Source organism: Rhinatrema bivittatum, chromosome 2 (genome assembly GCF_901001135.1).
Source record: "Rhinatrema bivittatum chromosome 2, aRhiBiv1.1, whole genome shotgun sequence".
NCBI classification, from domain to species: domain Eukaryota; kingdom Metazoa; phylum Chordata; class Amphibia; order Gymnophiona; family Rhinatrematidae; genus Rhinatrema; species Rhinatrema bivittatum.
The window spans coordinates 684,887,479-684,908,900 of record NC_042616.1 but is presented as its reverse complement, the minus strand read 5'-3'; the positions used below and the strand labels follow the sequence as shown (position 1 = coordinate 684,908,900).

General features: G+C 44.2%; 1 protein-coding gene across 14 annotated transcripts in view; it reads left to right on the top strand.

The window, feature by feature from the left end:
- Positions 1–21,422, top strand: part of ZFAND1 (zinc finger AN1-type containing 1) — a 31,741-nt gene that overhangs the window by 2,444 nt on the left and 7,875 nt on the right. For 8 of the 14 annotated variants that reach the window (XM_029591560.1, XM_029591566.1, XM_029591564.1 and 5 more), the window contains 5 exons: positions 2,714–2,756; positions 10,338–10,377; positions 18,958–19,085; positions 19,198–19,289; positions 20,253–20,374. In XM_029591560.1, the coding sequence (XP_029447420.1) occupies positions 2,714–2,756; positions 10,338–10,377; positions 18,958–19,085; positions 19,198–19,289; positions 20,253–20,374 (425 nt within the window). Of the gene's footprint in view, positions 1–726; positions 2,595–2,713; positions 2,757–4,701; positions 7,137–8,315; positions 8,726–10,337; positions 10,378–18,957; positions 19,086–19,197; positions 19,290–20,252; positions 20,375–21,422 lie in introns of those variants that run through there. The other 6 variants (XR_003854867.1, XR_003854864.1, XR_003854866.1 and 3 more) reach the window with 3 other exon arrangements.

The following is a 21,422-nucleotide window of genomic DNA, read 5'->3' as shown; positions in this document are numbered from 1 at the left end:
TCCTAGGTGATACTGATGGATCTTGCTCTCACATCAGTGCCTTGGGTTTGGTAGCCTTTTCTCAGGTGTGGACAAAAAAAAAGTGTAGTTGCAGGCTAAGAGATTCAGCGATAAAGGCTTTCGCCCTCTCCTCCGGTAGCCAGGGAGGGCTGCCTTGAGCCAGGGAGGGCTGAGCTCAGATGCAAAAAAATGACTAAGCTGAATGCTAGGAAGGTTTTTCCCTATCTCATTCTTACCAGGTCTTCCTCCTCAGCTTTGGTATTCAGCGTTTTCCCGCTCACATCTCTGGGGAGTTTAGTGAGTGTGGAAGCAGCGCAGGCTTAACGGGTTGAGCAGCCTTTTGGCTAGGCTCCACTCCCAGGCTGGATATCTCGCGTTGCGTGGTAGGCCGCAGCAGCAGTTTCTTGTGCTTTTGTGTGCGCCTTCTAAACACTGCATGGTGCTGGAGTGTCAGAGCACCTACTTGTGCGCATACTTTCTGCGGTTTGCTGTTCATGTATTTGTTTCTGAGCGCATATTGTGCGCATATCTTGTTGAGGCGTGCAACACGCTGGTACAACATGGTGCTGGTTTCAAAGAAGTCTAAACGCCTAGCAATTTGTAATGCTTACCATATAAGGGCAATTCAACCAGGGCTTTCTGCGAGTCTGTCATTGCTGCTTGGATACTTGAGGTAATTTACCTCCTAATGATTGTGCTGATGCTGGTCTATCCCCTCTTTCACAGGAGAGTGGGACAAAAGGTGACACAATGGCGGTGTCCCCTTCTTCAGTTGATCCAATGACAGACATCTTCAGGAGATATTCACTCAGAAGGTGTCAGGTTTGAGCCTGTGGACCCTGGGATGTATCCATCCTTCTTTTCCTGGGTGGAATTTTTTCCATGGACTACAGACTTTTCTACAGGGGTGATCTTCAGAGACTGTAATGCCTCCTAAACCAGAGTTGCTTTCTTGGGGTCACCACTTGTCCACCCCTGCAGGGAAATGCTGCGGTTCAGCAGTCCTTAATGGTGCTCCAGAGGATGGGGGTTGAGATGAGACTGAAGATTTGGGCTTCTCCCCTCTAGAGGAAGGAGAACATAGAACTCTATTCCGATTCTTTCATAGAGCTGAGTTGCCAGGTCTGTTATCTCAGACTCTGAAGACACTTGGGGTGGCTGGGAGTGACTCCACAAATGCACAGAAGAAAGATCCCATATTGGTCACCATATGCAAAGCTTCATGCTTCTTTCCCCTCTTTCAAGAGTGGAACGCAGTGTCCCAGAGGCAAGCTTCAAAGGGGAGTATCCCTTGGCAGGTTTGTATCCATTGGATCCAAAGGTAAGAGAGCAGTTGCATTTCCCAAAGATGGATGTACTGGTGTATTCTGTTACTAAACGAACCACTATTCTCGTGGAAGGAGGAGCAGCTCTAAAGGATGTTCAGGATAGAAGGATTGAAGCTATCCTTAAGCAAGCTTTTGATGCCATGGTGATGAATTTACAAATTGCTTCTTGTTCCTTGGTGGCTCGAGCTAGTTTGCATCTCTCTCAAGAGCCTTAGGAAACTATTTTGGGTGGCAGAGTGGTAATGGAACCAGGAGCCGCCGCCTTAGCTGATGCAGGCTGTGACCTTGTGTGCGCACTACTCCCAGGGTTGCTTCCATGATAGTGGCTAGACATCAGTTGTGGCTACGAAATTGGTCAGCAGACACCATTTCTTCCAATCTCACTAAGTTGCCCAATAAGGATCCTCTCTTATTTGGCAGTGAATTGGAGAAGATGGAAAATGGGAGGAAGCCCGGGTCTCATTTGCTGGAAGGATAAGCAGGCTTCACATCCTTTTCGGACAAGTGGCCACTCAAGACTACAGGTGTGTTTGTCCTTTATAGAGGGGCCTCTTCTCAAAGAACTCATTTCTTCAATAGGTCTCAGTCCTTTCGCCCCGGAAGGATATGGGCTTCAGGAGTGGACCCTCTCTAACTTCTCGATGAAGGTTTACAGACGCGCCTGCTGGTGCAGGAGATAGGCGGGCATCTTTTGCTTTTATCACAGGTGGGTTCAGATCATGTCAGACCAGTGGATTCTGGAAGTGATTCGGGATGGCAATGTTCTGGAATGCCTCCAAATGTCTTTATGCAACTCTCCTCAGAAGAGGGTGGCTACTGGTCTTGAAGGCTGTAATTCCTGTTCCCAAATCACAAGGAAATATGGCTACTGTTCCATCTATTTTTGTTGTACCCCAGAAGGGAGGGGTCCTTCCGACTTATCCTGATCTCACAGGAGTCATCATTTGAGGGTGACTCATTTCTGAATGGAAACTGTGTGCTCCGTAATAATGGCAGTACAATTGGAGGAATACCTCATGTCTCTGGATCTGACAGAAGCATATCTGCATATTCCCATTTGCTGGAAACATCAACAGTTCCTGCAGTTTCCCGTTCTGGGATGTCTTCCCTTCAGTTTGACTTTTCCAGAGAATACTGGCAGGCTGATGTCTGGGCAGGTCTGTATAGCTGTGATGTCAGCTTTTACTCCGTCTCCATCTGCTGCTGAGGTGTATAAACCCCTTGTGTGGATTAACCCTGCCTTCCTTGGAGGACAGGAATGATCAAGTAAGTTAGTAATTTTTTCCTTGTAGTTGAGACCCCCCTAGGTTTGGAGCCCATGGTTTGTACTTACAGAAATAAGTCTTAAATGTTGAAACCTGATAGTATCTCTCTTCTGATTTCAGATTTCCTTCCGTTTGTATGCAGTGTCTGTTCAGGAGTTTATTGGTAAGAGGAAACATTGTATTATGTATTCATTTCAATGTAGCAGTGGATATTGTATATAATCTGATACATTAGTATCAGGATTAGTGTATATGTAAGGCAGACAGTAACATTTTGTTTTATGCTGAAACAGATAAAGTATCAAAAATGTTTTTGGACATCTTGTTCGATTACTTTCAGTTTGGGTGGGCAGATCTATATGCAATTGCAGTTGCACAGACTTAGGATCAGGGCTTTAATTTCTGTTTGAGATTATAGTGAATGTTAAAACCCTAAGCACACTTTGAATACCATTTTCTGATAAAATTCTATTTCAGATTTAAACATTGATATGAAAGTTTAATTTGAAATAGAACTTTGCTGTTGCAGACTGAAGGACCGCAGCAGCAGTTCTCATTAATGCTATTAATCTTTTAGCTTTGATTCGTTAACAGTAATATGTACCTAAATTTAATTTTATAAGGCAAAAATGTTGGAAGTTGTATACCAGAAATCCAGGCACAGTATATATACTGTTGCATTTTACTGACCATTCACTGGTATACATCTAATTTTTTTTTGTTCAGTGATGAGTTCCCTTTGCAAGAGCTGCATTTAAAGTTTCTTAAAATGTATCTTGTAGCTGTGTGTGGTTTTTTTTTTTTTTTTTTTTTTTTTTAATCTGTAGTTACAAAATGGAATTTGAGATATTCCAGTTCAGAACCATTAGGATGCCCCTCTTTTGTTCATTTTTTTATTCTTGAGATGTTGGTGTGCTGTAGTTCTGAAAGTTCCTTCTGTATAAACCCCCACCCCCCTTCTCCATGGTTAATTGTAAATCAGGCGTGTAAATCCTCAACAGAAGATCGCCCAAACCTCACAATAATAAGTGGGAAATGTGAGTTTAGCACATGCAGCTCAGTATTGCCTTCATAGGATTAAAAAGAAGGAACACTGTGTATTAATGAGATGAGAGCATACAAAGACCTAGAAATAGATCCAAATATGGGACAGTACAAAGGCAGTTTAATAGTTTGAGGAATCCTAGATGCACTGCAGTAATTCTTTTTAGAAAGAATAGTCCTAGTGTTCCCACATCTTGAATGTGTATAGAAAACGTAGGCCACCCATGCTGGGGAGGAATGTGGGTGCTGCAGCTCAGGAGGACGCTGGGTCAGGGGTGGTTGGGCAGAGAGCTGGTGGATTATGGAAATGGTGGGCGCAGGGGTCATGGAGCGGACTGACAGTGGTGTTAAGGGTCTGCTCGACTGGAGAGGGGAAGGAAATACCAAAATGCTCTCAGATGCTGCTGCTGGCTGCTTCGTTTCTTGTGCAGTTAATAGAGCAAGGAGCAGTGGTACTGGAAGAGGTATAAGTTGGAACCCCATACAGCATCAAGCTTTTTATTGGTTGGTCTGTGAATATTCTGTACAATCACAACTTCTTTATCTACAGTCCATGATGATTTTGATCTCACTGTCTTTCTGGTACCACAGGGTTTACACAGTTTCCAGTGGCTACGCTGCTTTCTGGAGCTTTTTTGTATACTGCCCTTCTGACATCCACATATTGTACCCAGCCTTGAGCTGGGAGATTTGGTGATGGCGACGTTAGAGGGTAGTACTGAGGTTTTATCATTGTTGCACTCCATGCTGCTGTCTGAAACTGTCTGTAAATTATCTTACTGCTTACAGGCCATCAAACTAGCAGTTTTTGTGCTCCTGGCTACATGCCTAGCCTAGCAAACAGAGAAGTGCACATTAATGCTGTATATAGAAAAGGAAGGGGTCTATGCTGTAGGGATGTGTGTGTGATGTGGAAATGTTGCTTGCCCCTGCCCCCCCCCCCCCCCAATACTTCAGCCTAGAGACACCCATGTAGCTAAATAGCAAGCTATAGTTCTGCTTTTTACCTGATGTAATACTCTGCCTTAGATGTATCATAAATAAATTGTCTGTGTGTGTTCCAGCTAAAGTCACTAAAACGCGTTTAGGACATTTGGCAAAAACATAAAAATGAAACGAAATAAGGCCATTACAGACTTTTTCGAAAGCAAACAAAACAAAAGAGATGAAGCTGCAACACAAGCACTACCAGGTCTGCTACAGGAATCAATGAAGGAAGAGATAGATTTCAATAATGACAGTGACACAACAGAAGCTGACATGTCTACCTCCTCCACTTGTGCTGCTATCATCCACTGCTCCAGTGAATGCTGCATGGATTTTTCCAGATCCTTTCAACCAGATAACCGCGCAGTGTTGGAGGGAACTAAAAAGGTACAGGGAACTGGGTCATCACAGCGAATTCGGTCTGTTCAGTGGTGTTGGTTCAAAGAATTCAATTGGCTGACTTTATGTGAAACGCAGGGCAAATTGTTTTGCACGCAGTGCCGTTTCTGTACAGTCAAAGGTCTAAACTTGACCAAAAAAAATGAGGGTGCATTTACTGTTGTTGGTTTTCAGAATTGGAAACATGCTATCACGTCCTTCAAAAAACATGAAGAGACACAATTTCACCAGGAAGCCACCGCTCAAATGCAAATCTATATGTTACATCAACCAAGCGTTGATGCGCCGCTTGTTTCGCCACCTAAGGTTAAACAAAAATATAACCAAGCAATGCTAATTAAACAGTTAACGTCCCTTCGTTTTCTCATAGCACAAGGACTGGCAATAGAAGGTCACAACTCCGAAAGTGGCAATCTGCATCAGCTCATGCAGCTTCGCGCTGAGGATTGTCCTGATCTTAGCCGCTGGGTATCTGAAAAAGAATACATGTCCCCTGATGTGATTAACGAATTAATTCATCTCTTTGCAAAGGACATTTTACAGAGATTGCTTTCAAAGATGCATGAGGTGGGATTTTACTCCCTTCTTGTGGATGAAACAAGGGATATTGAAAACAAAGAACTGATCACTTTATTTCGTTGGGTAGACACAAATTACGCAATACATGAAGATTTCATTGGCCTCATCGACTTACCTAAAACAAACTCCTCTACCATCTATAGGTTACTAAATGATATTTTGATACATTGTAATATGCCACTGAGCCTATGTAGAGGACAAGCATATGATGGTGCAGCTAACTTGTCCGGTCACATCCCTGGTGTTGCTGCTCAATTTAAACAAATGAATCCTGCAGCCATTCATGTTCATTGCTTGGCACACTGCATAAATCTGCGCCTGCAGGATGTGGGGAGGAACTGTAAAGCAGTTCGGGATGCATTGAACATGGTATTAGAGGTGACCTATCTCATTAAGCAATCCCCAAAGCACACCAACTTGTTTACATCTTTAAAGCGAGAATTGTCCCCGGAGAGTCAAAACCTGCACACCCTCTGTCCAACACGATGGATTGTCTGCACCAGCGCAATGAAATCAATCATAGATAACTACCGTGTTCTGTATAACACAATGACACAGATAAACGAGGAATCCGATGACGAATATGGTAGAAGAGCTTGTGGTATTTTGGCAATACTAGAAAAATTCAGTACATTTTATGGTCTGCATCTCTCCCATCTCGTTTTCTCTGCCACGGAACGGTTATCCAAAACATTACAGGTAGCCAACACGACACTGCAGGATGCACAGAAAGCAGTGAAACTAACACAGGAATTTCTTCTACGGCAGCGGTCAGAATATGCCTGTAAAGGTTTTTACAGGTTGGTGACATATGCTGCCCAAGACTTGACAGATCCACCTGTGCTGCCAAGGCACCAAAGACTTTCAGAAAGACTGAATGGGGGAGACGACACCTTTCCGAGTCCAGCAGAATACTATAAGGGACAGTATTATGAAGTTTTGGATTTACTTGCCTGCGAACTGGCTCATTTGTTCAATCAGAAGGACACTGATGTGGCAATTGACCTGGAGAAGCTGCTGCTATCTGCAGCTAAAGGAGAAAAAGTCAGTTTTGCTCCCACGACTTTGGAATTATATGCTAGTGATTTTAATTTTGATCACTTGCGTACACAGTTAAAAATGTTGCCGTATATGATAAAAGCATCTGGAAATAAGCCCGCAATGATGACAACCATTAGGTCAATCTCAGATGCAATGAATGCAGTGCCTGTGGCCAAGACATTTCTGCCGGAGGTGCACAAATTACTTTGTTTATACTACACGATACCTGTGACCACAGCAACTGCAGAAAGAAGCCTTTCCATGCTCCGTCGTGTTAAAAATTACCTGCGATCGACAATGGCGCAGATGAGATTCAATGACTTAATGTGTGCCTACAGTCACAAGGAGACCCTTGCACAGACAGACATTCCTGCAATTGCAGCTGGCCTGAATTTGCACAAAGACGGGATTACAGAAGGACTGTATTTGTAAAGTTTCGCACAGGGACAATAAAATGGTACTATTGTATCGGCAAATGAGCTGCTAAATTTTGGTGAGTGTTAAAACTTGATGCTTTTCAGTTACTCTTCTTGTATTTCTGCATAGTGTGACTTTTTTTTTTTTTTTGGAACAGCTTTGCCATTAGTGTTAATTATACACTCTGATTTTTGCATGCAGAATTTAAGACAGGGCTTGACAAATTCCGGGTGCCAGGTTGCTGTAGCATCTGGGATTTTCATGCTCTGCTGCAGCTTCTTCTTCCACCACAACATGGTTCTTGGTGAGTTTTTGTTGCACAGTACCTGAACTTCTGTGCTGCTCTTGAGGGACTAGAGCAGGCATTCGGGCATTTTGTGACTGAAACTCATTAAAAGCAACCTAGTGGTAGATTAGGACGGAAGGTTGCTGCAGTGGCAGCTGATGGAGGGGGTGGCTGGAGCTGATTGACTGGCAGGGTAGGTGTGGGCTGGCATTGCTAGAGAGGAGGGTGGGGAGTTGAGAAGGAGAGTGGAGTGGGGGAAAAATGGTTGGGGGTGGGGGATTGAGCACAGAGATGTAAAGGCCCAGAAAATTTCAGGAAAAGTTTGCCTCCTTCCTTCCCCAAAGCCAGAAGTGGAAAAACTTGGAAATGCTCTAGATAAACTAAAAAAAAAAAAAAAAAAAAAATCTTCTCTTAAAAGATTTTCTCTCTTCAAATGATGTGAGATGCTTTTAAAGACATGGTTTTAAAATATTACCTGCCCATTATGTTCTCAAAACACTTGCTAATAGCTATATAATAGAAAGATGTAGGACAGTGAAAAATATTAATTGCAATTCCGATCCTGAATAAAGTATTGTGATTGCTGTATTAGGCCACTTTAAAAAAAAAAAAAAAAATCAATACAGAAGCTGCAGGTGATATTTAAACCTCAAACCACTTGTGACTCGCTTTCAAGAATTATCTTCCCTTCTGCAGATCAGTGAGAACAGCAGTGACACTGGGTCAGCTGGGCATGAGGTGGTCTGCATATCGCACTATAGCTCAGTAAAGGGGAAGAGGGGGGTGACTGTAATACAGTTCAGACGCTCTATATCTCGATAATGGCTGAGAGCCATTGTGTATGTTTCAGTTACTCTTCTTGTACTTCTGCATAGTGTGACTTTTTTTTTAACTTCATTTGTACACCTAAAATTCCCTCTCTTTTTTTTTTTTTTTTTCCCCCCCCCCCCCTCCCCCCATCTTCTGCAGCATGTGGAAGTGATCGGTTTGGAAATCATGCTACATCAAGAAACACTCACGTGCGAAAGAACAGAGAAGCTCATTTCAATCCATGTAAATCTGTAGTAAACCAAAGTTTCAAATCACTTGTTAGTTGCTAGTGTATTCCAGGACATGTTTTGTATAGCTGATTTTGTTAGATAAGTGATTGTTTCCATGTTAAGTATAACCGAATAGCTATGTTTACTATTAGTTACTGCTGTGATATGTTACGCTGACAAGATTTTTTTTATTTTATAGAAAACTTTTGAAAAAGGCATTGCCAGTATAACACTTGGGAGGACTCAGAAAATGAGTTTCTTCTTTTTGTAATCTAAATAATGTTGAGTGCAGGAAAACTGTTTCTAATTTCAGGTAATAAAAAGTTACCTTTTTATTTACTACCGTGTTCATGGTTCTTATTTTCAGCTTGCATCCTCTGATTTCTTTTCTCTAAATCCTTTATTTTCAAGACACACAAAATCACAAGAATACTTAAAATACGAACTTGGTTGATATAGTAAGCAGTAGTATAGAAGTAAAGATGGACTTGCGCCAAGTCCAATAAACCCCCCCAGGCTTGTTCATATCCTTCAATCTTTTTTTTTTTCTCTTAGAAACTTAAGGAATAATCTATTTATTTGTGGCATTTATATTCCATATGAATACAACAAATTGCCATAGAGGCAATCTCTGCTACTCCATCTTTCCAATGCTGCAATTGGCAGTGCTTTTTCCCCCATATAATACATGAGGCATCAATTGCTTCATTTTAGTGATCTGCTCCTGTGCTTCCCACCTTGGACGCAATTGTGCAGTTAAAAGATGAGAGACTGCCCTGTTGTTAATTATATATATCTAATCAATGCTTGCCAAACTTACTGGCAAAATCTCCAATCCATTGGGATACTCACGTTGCAGCAGTTTGTTGGTCAGTCTCTAGCACTACATTTATTTGTTATAACTGTTTAATACATTTAAATTTCATAATACTAATGTGTTTTTATATTTAAAAAAAAAAATCTAATGCTATTTGAGCTGTACACAGTTTTGTGTCTTAGACAGTGTTTGGTTGAAAGCATCATGTATAAATTGGTTTCTCCCACAATTTCCATTTTTTTTTCTTCCCCCAAACAATGCTAAAATGATTCCTCTCCCTCCCCACCACTTAAAAATGTCTGTAAAATTAGACATCTCTAATTGAAAGAGACTGGGGGGGATAAGGAAGGGGGGGTCTGTGAGTCGCTGCTGGGGACAGGGTGGAAGGGTTGAAGGAGACTGGCGTGGTTCCGGGCAAGAGATAAATCCGAGGCAGGTTTCTCAGGTGATGACATACTGCTAAAGGTTTGCTGGGTTGGGTTGATTTGCTGGAAAACAGCCTTGGTAAACCAGATCCTAAAGAAGCTGCAGCAGACCTCCAGAGGAGGAACCAAATGTTGGAGGGTTCCCTTCCTTCCCCCTTTCAACTTAATGTGGCTAACGGGAGGCTGAGAACACTCAGCTGCTGGTTCCTCGGGTTTGTTTGGGGTTTTTTTGTTTGTTTTTTTTACGCGATGGCTTGAAGATCCAAAGAAAACGTATCAAGGCCTGGTGTAAGAATGACGTTGTGTAAAACCTAAAGTAAGAAGTAGGGGGAAGTAGAGGTTAGTTTGGGGCTTTCTCTTCCCTTCCCCAAACCAAAAAGGTATTCTGCAGTCTCTGTACCCTTGTAATGGCAGACAAAAGCCGCAAGGTGCAGCCAGAATCCACTGCAGCTTTACTTTCACTCCCCCATTGCCAAGGTCTTTGGCAGCACAAGTATGTCTCCTGCCTGGTTTTCTTCCCACTTGTGACACAGAGCTTTGCCTGGAGTAGACACCATCCGTGCCTGAAGCATAATATCTTCATTACCTTCCCAACATTTTGGGTGTCTGCTATGGTGTACATTGTGTTCCAGATATTGAAACCATCTGCATTTGCTGCAGCCTTCAATGCAGTGACATACTGATGGAGAACTTTTTTGTTTTTGTTAAGCCTAGAACACAGGAGCAGGGCTTCTCATGGTTGTCCAGAGGTAAGTTAATGTTCTATTAATTTGTAGAATGTTTAAATTTGCTCTTAATTAAAAAAAAGAAAAAGAAAAACAACAACTTTATGCATACACAATGTAAAATATAGTGTGCAATTTTCAGTGTAGTGACAGGGCTGGACAGGCAAAGAAGGGTTTAAAAATGGAGAGAAAAGCTCATGAGACTCGAGACCAATTTTCATTGAAAAGGAAGCCCAAAAGAGCAGAAGTAAACTAGTGGGCAAAAAATAAGCTCTGGATCACCCTAGGGATGAATATTGCTCTCCCCTGGACGTATACTTCAGTGCAGAATTTTTTTGCACGCCTAAATGCTTAGTTGTAAGCCAGTCTGTGAACTGATGGCAGCCATAGTTTAGTAAAACATGTATTTAAAAGGGCGTGCTTATTTTGAATTCTGCTGCTTATTTTCCTGTCTAGGTCCTTCTAATGTTTGTGTGTAAGCCTTTACGAAAAGTTAACTTTTCTGCCTCTGTTCTGCTTTGAACCCAGTATCAGGACTGTCTATTGGGGTCCCATTGATTTTATTGCTAGGACCAGGCAAAGAGAGAGAAGATAGAAGTTGCGCACGCTCACTCTCACACACCCACACTCTCGCATGTACTCTCTCAAACAGGATTGATTTAGGTGGAATATCAATGTTTTAAATATATATTTTCTTTATAAGCAGTAGCATTAATTGCCTTGAGGTCATTAGTAAAACTTTTTTTTTTTAATTCACGTTCCCTGTACGTACCCAGGATCTGTCCAGACTCCTGGGTTTTGCCCCCCCTCTAGCAGATGGAGACAGATGTTTTTAAAACAAACTGTGCCTTACATAGGATGGTGCCAACTACAGTCTGGCAGTATTAATCTGTCTCCAGCAGATGGTGGGGTGCAGAACCTTCAGTCTGGTCTGTGAGAATAGTTTTTCTTAGGAAAGTTAGTCAGAGTTAGGGGATCTTTGTAATTTGCTGATTTCCTTAACTTTGCTAGTTTAAAAAAAAAAAGCTTAGGTTTGCCAAGAAGGAACAGTGTGGCAGCCTCCCAGGGGATCGGTAGGTCCTGAGAGGGCCATCCCCTGCTAGTATTGAGGCAGCTGCAAGCCAGGGTTGAGGACCCTCATATTCTTCTTTGGCAGCTCGGGTGTGATACCGGGGATCCCAGCTCACTCCACCCTGCGGATCAGCACCTTGGACCACGGCCGGGCAAGGTTTGAAAAAAAAAATAAAATTCTAGGTTTGATTTTTACTTTAGTTTTCCACAAGGGGTTGACTCGCTCACTCCTCCCTGTGTTTTCGCCTCATTTTGAGTGAGGGGATCGGTTTTTTGGGCTCTTCTTGTTTCGCTGATTTTCTTTTCTCTCTCCCGGTGCCGCCTCGCTACGGAGGATGACCCTGAGGGGGTCTCAGACTCCTCCTCCTCTTCCTCCTTTTTGTCTGTTTGCCTTATTACTTCACAAGGAGTTTAAAGTACGGAAGTTAGACAAGAAGCGCATGGGAGAAAAAGTCGCCGCTGGGGGGGGGGGCGCAGGTCTCACGCCAGGAAACGTGCTAGACCTCGAGGCGAGAAGGGACCGTCTCTGCTAAGCATCCTCTTTGTACTGGGGTTCCTCAGCCGGATACGGACCCAGAGGACCTGGACCCTCTGCCTACACCCCCGCATGGGGTGAATGCGGATCCTGATCTCCAGCCGCAAGGGGCAGTTAAGAGGCTCGCAGGCCGCAGAGGGAGATGACCCCAAAGAGGTTCGCCTGTTTCGTAAAGATGAGCTTGGCCCTCTTATTCCTTCTATCCTGGCGGAACTGGGCATTGAGTCCTCCTGAGGAGTCAAAATTAGGTACTATGGATCCTGTTTTGTTGGGCCTGAAAGGTCCAGCAACCGCCTTTCATTTTTCAGCTACAGACTTGTAAGACATTGTAAGACAGGCTAAAGGAGAATTTGAAAAGAAGTTGGCTGTAGAGGCAAAAACTCACAGTAAAAATTTTTTTTTAAATATATCCGAAGCAGAAAGCCTGTGAGGGAGTCAGTTGGACCGTTAGATGATTGAGGGGTTAAAGGGGCACTTAGAGAAGATAAGGCCATCGCGGAAAGATTAAATGATTTCTTTGCTTCAGTGTTTACTGAAGAGGATGTTGGGGAGGTACCCGTAATGGAGAAGGTTTTCATGGGTAATGATTCAGATGGACTGAATCAAATCACGGTGAACCTAGAAGATGTGGTAGGCCTGATTGACAAACTGAAGAGTAGTAAATCACCTGGACCGGACGGTATACACCCCAGAGTTCTGAAGGAACTAAAAAATGAAATTTCAGACCTATTAGTAAAAATTTGTAACTTATCATTAAAATCATCCATTGTACCTGAAGACTGGAGGATAGCAAATGTAACCCCAATATTTAAAAAGGGCTCCAGGGGCGATCCGGGAAACTACAGACCGGTTAGCCTGACTTCAGTGCCAGGAAAAATAGTGGAAAGTGTTCTAAACATCAAAATCACAGAACATATAGAAAGACATTGTTTAATGGAACGAAGTCAGCATGGCTTTACCCAGGGCAAGTCTTGCCTCACAAATCTGCTTCACTTTTTTGAAGGAGTTAATAAACATGTGGATAAAGGTGAACCGGTAGATATAGTATACTTGGATTTTCAGAAGGCGTTTGACAAAGTTCCTCATGAGAGGCTTCTAGGAAAAGTAAAAAGTCATGGGATAGGTGGCGATGTCCTTTCGTGGATTGCAAACTGGCTAAAAGACAGGAAACAGAGAGTAGGATTAAATGGGCAATTTTCTCAGTGGAAGGGAGTGGACAGTGGAGTGCCTCAGAGATCTGTATTGGGACCCTTACTGTTCAATATATTTATAAATGATCTGGAAAGAAATACAACGAGTGAGAGAATCAAATTTGCAGATGACACAAAATTGTTCAGAGTAGTTAAATCACAAGCAGATTGTGATAAATTGCAGGAAGACCTTGTGAGACTGGAAAATTGGGCATCCAAATGGCGGATGAAATTTAATGTGGATAAGTGCAAGGTGATGCATATAGGGAAAAATAACCCATGCTATAATTACACGATGTTGGGTTCCATATTAGGTGCTACAACCCAAGAAAGAGATCTAGGTGTCATAGTGGATAACACATTGAAATCGTCGGTTCAGTGTGCTGCGGCAGTCAAAAAAGCAAACAGAATGTTGGGAATTATTAGAAAAGGAATGATGAATAAAACGAAAAATGTCATAATGCCTCTGTATCGCTCCATGGTGAGACCGCACCTTGAATACTGTGTACAATTCTGGTCGCCGCATCTCAAAGATATAATTGCGATGGAGAAGGTACAGAGAAGGGCTACCAAAATGTTAAGGGGAATGGAACAACTCCCCTATGAGGAAAGACTAAAGAGGTTAGGACTTTTCAGCTTGGAGAAGAGACGACTGAGGGGGGATATGATAGAGGTGTTTAAAATCATGAGAGGTCTAGAACGGGTAGATGTGAATCGGTTATTTACTCTTTCGGATAATAGAAAGACTAGGGGGCACTCCATGGGGCACTCCATGGGGCACATTTAAAACTAATCGGAGAAAGTTCTTTTTTACTCAACGCACAATTAAACTCTGGAATTTGTTGCCAGAGAATGTGGTTCGTGCAGTTAGTATAGCTGTGTTTAAAAAAGGATTGGATAAGTTCTTGGAGGAGAAGTCCATTACCTGCTATTAAGTTCACTTAGAGAATAGCCACTGCCATTAGCAATGGTTACATGGAATAGACTTAGTTTTTGGGTACTTGCCAGGTTCTTATGGCCTGGATTGGCCACTGTTGGAAACAGGATGCTGGGCTTGATGGACCCTTGGTCTGACCCAGTATGGCATTTTCTTATGTTCTTTGTTCCAGGAGTGGGATACCCCTGATCTTGGGTTGAAGGTGGAAAAGGCCATGGGTAAGCTATATCCTCTGCCAGAGGATGCTTTGGAGATGCTGCGAGGGCCCAAAGTAGACACAGCGGTGGCCGCTGTTACCAGAAAGACCACGATTCCTGTTACGGGAGTAACTGCGCTCAAGGATCTGCAGGACCGGAAGTTAGAGGTCCAGCTTAAGAGAAATTTTTAGGTCTCCACTCTGAGGGGTCAGGGCAGCTATTTGCAGTAACTTAGCAATGAGAGCGGGGTCTTCTCTGGGTGCAACAATTGCAAGCTAATGATGGCCTCTCAGAGGCGGAAGCCGCTCAGGCAGGTCGGCTGGAATCCTCCGTGGCCTACTGTGCGGATGTGTTCCACGACTTGTTGTGGACATCGGTGAGATCCATGGTGTCGACGGCGGTCTCGGCTCGTAGACTTTTGTGGTTGAGACACTGGTTGGCAGATGTGTCCTCCAAAGCCCACTTGATTCTATGCCTTTTAAGGGAAAATTGTTGTTTGGCAAAGTCTTGGAGGATATGATTCAATCTTTTGGCGAAAATAAGGTTCACCAGTTACCAGAGGACAGGCCTCTGTCTCGGGGTTCCAGAGCCAGATTCAGGGGGAATCAGCGATATCGACCGGCTAAAATGCCTAGCTCTTCCTTTCGGTCAGCGCAACTGAAGCAGCAGGCCTGGTCTCTGCCTTTTTGTGGCCGAAGATTCGGCAGAGCAGGGGTGGCCCAGTCTGCTCCCGGGTCCAAATCCTCACAATGAAGGGGCGCCGGCCCATTCCTCTGTGCCGGCTGTAGGGGGGCAGACTGTCCCTATTTTTTGAGGAATGGGCCAAGATCACAACGGATCAGTGGGTGCTGACCGTGATAAAACAAGGCTACACTTTAGATTTTGCACAGCGCTCTTGGGACCGGTTTCTAGTCTCTCCCTGCAGATTCGCGGCCAAACATCAGGCGGTTCAGGACACTTTTTGCAGTGTCGTCTTCATCTAGCAGCCATTTCCCCGTACCCATAAGAGCAAGAAGGAAGGAAGGGTCGGTACTCCATTTACTTCATAGTCCCAAAGAAGGAGGGAACGTTCCGGCCCATTCTGGACCTAAAGAGCATAAACAGGTACTTCAGAGTACCAAGGTTTCGCATGGAAACTCTTCGGTCTGTCATTGCCTCGGTTAGAAAGGGGGGAGTTCTTGGCGTCCCTAGATCTCACGGAGGTGTATATGCATATAGGCATAAGACCGGCTCACCAGCGGTTTCTTCGCTTTGCAATCCTGGGCCAGCACTTTCAGTTTCAAACTCTTTCCCTTCGGTCTGGCCACTGCACCTCGGACGTTCACCAAAGTAATGGTGGTGGTGGCAGCTCAGCTTCGGAGGGAAGGACTTTTAGTGCATCCCTATCTGGATGAGTGGCCGATTTGTGCAAAATCGGCTGATCTTGCGCAGGTGGCAGTTCACAGGGTACTCCAGCTCGTACAGTCGTTGGGCTGGGTGATCAATCTCTCCCAGAGCAGGCTCATGCCCTCATAGTCTGTGGAATATTTGGGGGCACTGTTCGACACGCAGCAAGGCAGAGTATTTCTCACTGCAGACCGCATTTTCAAGCTACAAGCTCAAGTTCGAAGATTCTTGCTCAAGCGTCCTCCCAGAGTTCGGGATTACTTGCAGGTGCTCGGCTCGATGACTTCCACTTTGGAACTGGTACCTTGGGCCTTTGCTCATATACGGCCCTTAGAATCTGCATTGCTCTCCCGTTGGAATCCAGTCTTAGAGCTATTTCACTTTCCTCTTCCCCTTCCGGATGCAGCACGGGCCAGTCTTGATTGGTGGCTGGTTGTGGACAGTCTCTCTCATGGAGTTCCCCTGGAAGTTCCAGACTGGACAGTGGTTACAACGGATGTCAGCCTCTCCGGCTGGGGGGCAGTTTGCAGGGGAAAGTCGGTTCAGGGATGCTGGTCCACCGAGGAGTCCGAATGGTCTATCAACCAGCTAGAGACTCGGGCAGTACGGTTAGTGCTCCAGGTGTTTCGTCCTCTCATCCAGGGGAGGGCAGAATTCTGTCAGACAATGCAACCACGGTAGCGTATATCAACCGCCAGGGAGGAGCCAAGAGTTGACTAGTTGCAGTGGAGGCTCATCAGCTAATCAGCTGGGTGGAATAGCATGTGGTCAGCATCGCAGCATCCCACATACCAGCGTGGACAATGTGCAGGCAGACTTTCTCAGCAGGCACCGCCTCGATCCCGGGGAGTGCGAGTTGTCAGATGCGGCTTTTCAGATAATCTGCAAGGAATGGGGCATGCCCAGCATGGACCTCATGGCGACATTTCAGAATGCCAAAGCCTCACGGTTCTACAGCGCGGAGAGATGGGGCAGAAGGAGTGGATGCACTCGTGCTTTCCTGGCCCACCGGGATCCTGTTGTACATCTTTCTGCCTTGGCCACTGATCGGCAACATACTTCGGCACATAGAGCTTCCTCCAACAGAGGTAATTTTGGTAGCTCCTGAGTGGCTGAGACGTCCTTGGTTTGCGGACCTTCTCAACCTGGTGCGAGCGGGACCTCCTGCGGTTTCCACATCTTCCAGACCTACTGCATCAGGGTCCCGTCTGTTTGGAAGAAGTAGAGCACTTTTGTCTCATGGCACGGCTTTTGAAAGGTGCTGCTTGAGTTGTAAAGGTTATTCTGTGGCTGTTGTGGCGACTCTGCTGAATTCGCGTATGACGTCTACCAACCTAGCGTATGTTAGAGTATGGAGGATTTTTGAGTCTAGGTAGCTCCCACTAGAGTGTCTGTGTCAAGATATTCTCAGTTTTCTTCAAAATGGTCTTGCCAATGGTTTGTCGTATAGCTCCCTGAGGGTTCAAGTCGCGGCGCTTGGCTGTTTACATGGTACCATTCACGGTGTGCCTTTGGCGGCGCGCCCGGATGTGGTTCGTTTATCTACGGGGCGCCAAGCATTTGAGGCCTCCGGTGAGGCATCCTTGTCCATCTTGGAATTTGAATTTAGTGCTCAAAGCTCTGGTCTCAGCTCCCTTTGAGCCTTTGAAGAGGGCAACCCTGAAGGACCTTACTTTAAAAGTTATCTTTTTGGTTGCCATTACGTCGGCTCGTAGAGTATCGGAGCTCCAAGCTCTTTCTTGTAGGGAACCGTTCTTGCAGATTTCGGATTCGGGAATTTCATTACGAACAGTGCCTTCCTTTCTACCGAAAGTGGTTTCGGCCTTTCATGCCAACCAATCGGTGGAACTTCCAACTTTCTACAACGTAGATCAGTCAGATCCGTTGTCTGGGGATTTGCGAAGGCTGGACATTATTACGTTATTTGGAGGTCACCAATGATTTTCGGCTGATGGATCACCTGTTTGTACTATGGAGTGGTCCCAAGCATGGTAGGATGGTGTCTAAGACTACCATAGCTCGCTGGTTGAAGGAGGCCATTAACTCTGCCTATTTATTGCGTGGTAAACCTCTTCCTCTGGGGCTTTGTGCTCACTCTACTCGTTCTCAGGCGGCATCTTGGGCGAAATGTCACTTGGTGTCACCGCAGGAGATCTGTCGGGCGGCTTCTTGGAAATCTATTCATACATTTGCGAGGCATTACCGATTGGTTGTACAGGTGCAGGGGTCTGCAGAGTTTGGAGCAGGTATGCTGCGAGTGGGCCTCTCCAGATCCCACCCCAAGTAGGACAGCTCTGGTACATCCCAGGAGTATGGACTGATTTGGGTACATACAGGGAAAGGAAAATTAGTTTCTTACCTATAATTTTCATTCCTGTAGTACCACGAATCAGTCCAGAGTCCCGCCAGTAAGATGTGTGGAAATTAGGGAGAGTCCACTCGCTCCCTGTTTTCTTCTGTTGTCAAATCTGCAGAAAGCGCTATCCTGTTTTGGATTGTTCTTGTTTTCAGTGGGTCCACAGGTTCCATTCTTTGAGGGGTTCAGTGACCCGAATGGTTTTTTTTTTTCCGTTTTTTCTAGTTGAGCGGTTCTTGTACATAGTTCTATTAGTTCTGAAGTCCTATTGCTTTGACATTGAGTAATACTGCCGGACTGTAGATGGCGCCATGCTATGTAAGGTGGAGTTTGTTTTAAAAACATCTGTCTCCATCTGCTAGAGGAGGGGGCAAAACCCAGGAGTCTGTACTGATCCGTGGTACTACAGGAATGAAAATTACAGGTATGAAACTAATTTTCCTTTTCAGATGACCATTGTAATGAAGATCAGTACAGAAGCTAATGGAGTATCTTAGCTATATAGTGACAGACCTAAGAAAAACACCAAAAACTCAAAAATATACTATTTTTCAGAAATGAAATAAAATTTCAAAATCGGCCAATTTTTATCAGTGATTTTTGTTTTAATAGTTTTATACATTTTAAAACATGATGTGGTAAGAAAATGGTCGGTCTATACCCTTCTCCCCCCTCCCTCCCTACCAACCCTTCCCTGGGCAGTCTCACAAACCTGACAACAGGATAGCCTCGCTACTGCGCATCTGCACAAAGCAAGAGCAAATGTTGCTGAGTAGGCATGGATGCAGAAGGTAGTCTGATTTTTATCTTCATAAATAGACCAAGGTATTGAAATGTGGTCGGCAACAACAGAAGTCACTTTTCTGTGTGCTTTAGTAATTCATGTGGTGATTGCGTGCTATTTTTTTTTTTTTTTTTTTTTTAATGTCCAGGATAGCACAAGAAGTGACATGGTGAAGTTGGAAGGGCTCGTGTCTCATCCTTGTACATTTAAGGGTTGCAATGAGAAGGAGCTGATACTGGTCTTGTGTCCCTCCTGTGACAAACATTTTTGTCTAAGGTGAGCAGAGCCTTACATTGCATGTCTTGCACAGTGAAATGAACATTGGCAAATGTCTCTTGTCGGCAACCCATCAGCTAATGAGTATGTTATGGTGCTGAATTGTTTCCAGGCATCGTCACCAGTCAGACCATGAATGTGAGAAGCTGGAGAGTCCGAAGCCTCGCATGGCTGCCACCCAGCAGCTTGTTCAGGAGATTGTAGGCAAGTGTCACACGTTGTGTACATCTTGCAGTCTCAGCCTGATTGTCAGTGGAGAACATTCCTGAACTGTAGACCAGAGGAGCTGTGGAGGATTATCCACGTTAAATAAAATCTATTACAAGTTCATTAAGTGAATGAGCTCTGTTTAGAGCTTTGTATGAGAGATTCTCTACTCTTTAATTGTGGTACCTATGATCTCATGGAGCCATGCAATGTGCTGGTGCAGTGCATCAAAGGTAAAGGGATAAAACAAAGAGAAAATCAGTGATATGTTTAAAGCAGCAGCCCTAAGTTATCTTGAAGGGTCTAGCTCTCTTTCATTTGATTTCTTGTTTGATCATCTTTTCTGCTCTCCTAGCTTTTGCCCTTTTTAATTTCTGTAGAACTTTTTTGAATAAGAGGTTTGCGCTGTTTTGTTGTGGTCATGTCTTCTGTTTTTAAAAATATCCTTTCCAGAGTTCATGCTTTACTCAAATGTTAGTGAGTTGTGTGTAGGGATTTGAGTCGGCAGAGCAGCATTCAGATTTACTTAAAAATGAAAATCTAATTACTTTTCAGCTCCCTCCCCAGACATCTGACCCACTGCACCTCAGATGCCCTTGCTGTGGCATCCTGTTCCTAGGCCTCACTTATGCAGTGTAGCTGCCTTCCCTCTCTTCCTTATTCGGAGTTCATCACCTCTGTTACTTAGTCTTGACGATAGGCATGAGTAAGTAGGAGGCATTTTCAGAATTGAAAAGGGGCAGATAAGGACCACTTGGGATCAGACTGATTTGTTTTGTTTTAAATGGGAGCTAAATTGCAGGCCTGATCTGTTAAACCTTTTGTAATCTACCCTAGCTCTTGAATAGTTTCAACAAGTCATGAATTTTATGAATATTTATGGACTGCCATAAATACCTACGGCAAGACTGTGGGCCATCAGCAAGTTCTGCAGCTTTACTTTTTGAATTTCTGTCTTAGCATCAAAAAAAAGCAATCTAGAAACCAAAGGACGAAAGAGAGCAAAAATCAGTGAAACTGCTGCAAAAGTTGCATTGATGAAGCTGAAGTTGCATGCGGCTGGGGAGAAGTCTCTGCCACAGGTTAGTATTGGCAGCCTTTATTCTTAAGGGGGGTCTACGTACTGAAACAGGTGGAGAATCATCATTTTGACACGGGGGTTCCTGGCCAGATAGTGTCAGCACCGATGCAATTTCTGTCCTACAGCAGCATCCCCCACCCTGAAGCCATCACATCTCCTAAACCAGAGGTTCCCAAACCTGTCCTGGATGAACCCCCCCCCCCCCCCAGCCAGTCAGGTTTTCAGAATATCCACAATGAATATACATGAGATAAAATTTGCATGCTGTGAAAGGTAGTGCAGGCAGATTTATCTCGTGCATACTGAGGATATCCTGAAAACCCAACTGCCTAGGGATCCTCCAGGACAGGTTTGGGAACCACTGTCCTAAGCCTAACAGTGGTCTAAAGAAGTAGCTGTACAATGGCTTTAAATCACCTACACTTATCCTCCTAAATGTACCCAGTTAAAAACCCAGTTCTTTCTGGATTTAATTTGCAGACAAGAAGTGTATCATCAGACATACATTTGGTCTCATTATTCAATCTTATTTTTAGCCTGGGGCAAGTAATCACACCTGCGTTCCATATTGGATTCTCTGTTCCAGGCTGTTCAGCACTAACATCTAATAGCCTTAGGCTTGAAATAACTGGTATGGATATTAGGAAGCCCCCTGATTGGACCCCAGAATGATGCCAGTATCCTGGGTGCACATTATGTTCTGGCTGATAGTGGTCTGTACTGTGTCAACTTCTGCTGCTTTCGCAATTGCTTTCCCTGCTTGGGTAACCCCCTCCCCTCCACCAACATTAAAGCACAGCAAACAGTGTGGGGGGAACTGAATTACTAGCACTCCTCCCCTCCCTTGGAGGCCCCAAAGCTTGGTGGGAGTATGAATACTGTAATCCAGCTCTTGATACCTGAAACATTTTATTTACACAATCTTATATTTTGCACACTTCCAGTATTCTTCGTCCAGAGCGGTTTACAAAAATGTACATAATCAACTACTATTTTGATAAGTAAGAAGTCTGCTCCTTATTTCTGTTCTTTGATCTAATTTTACATAT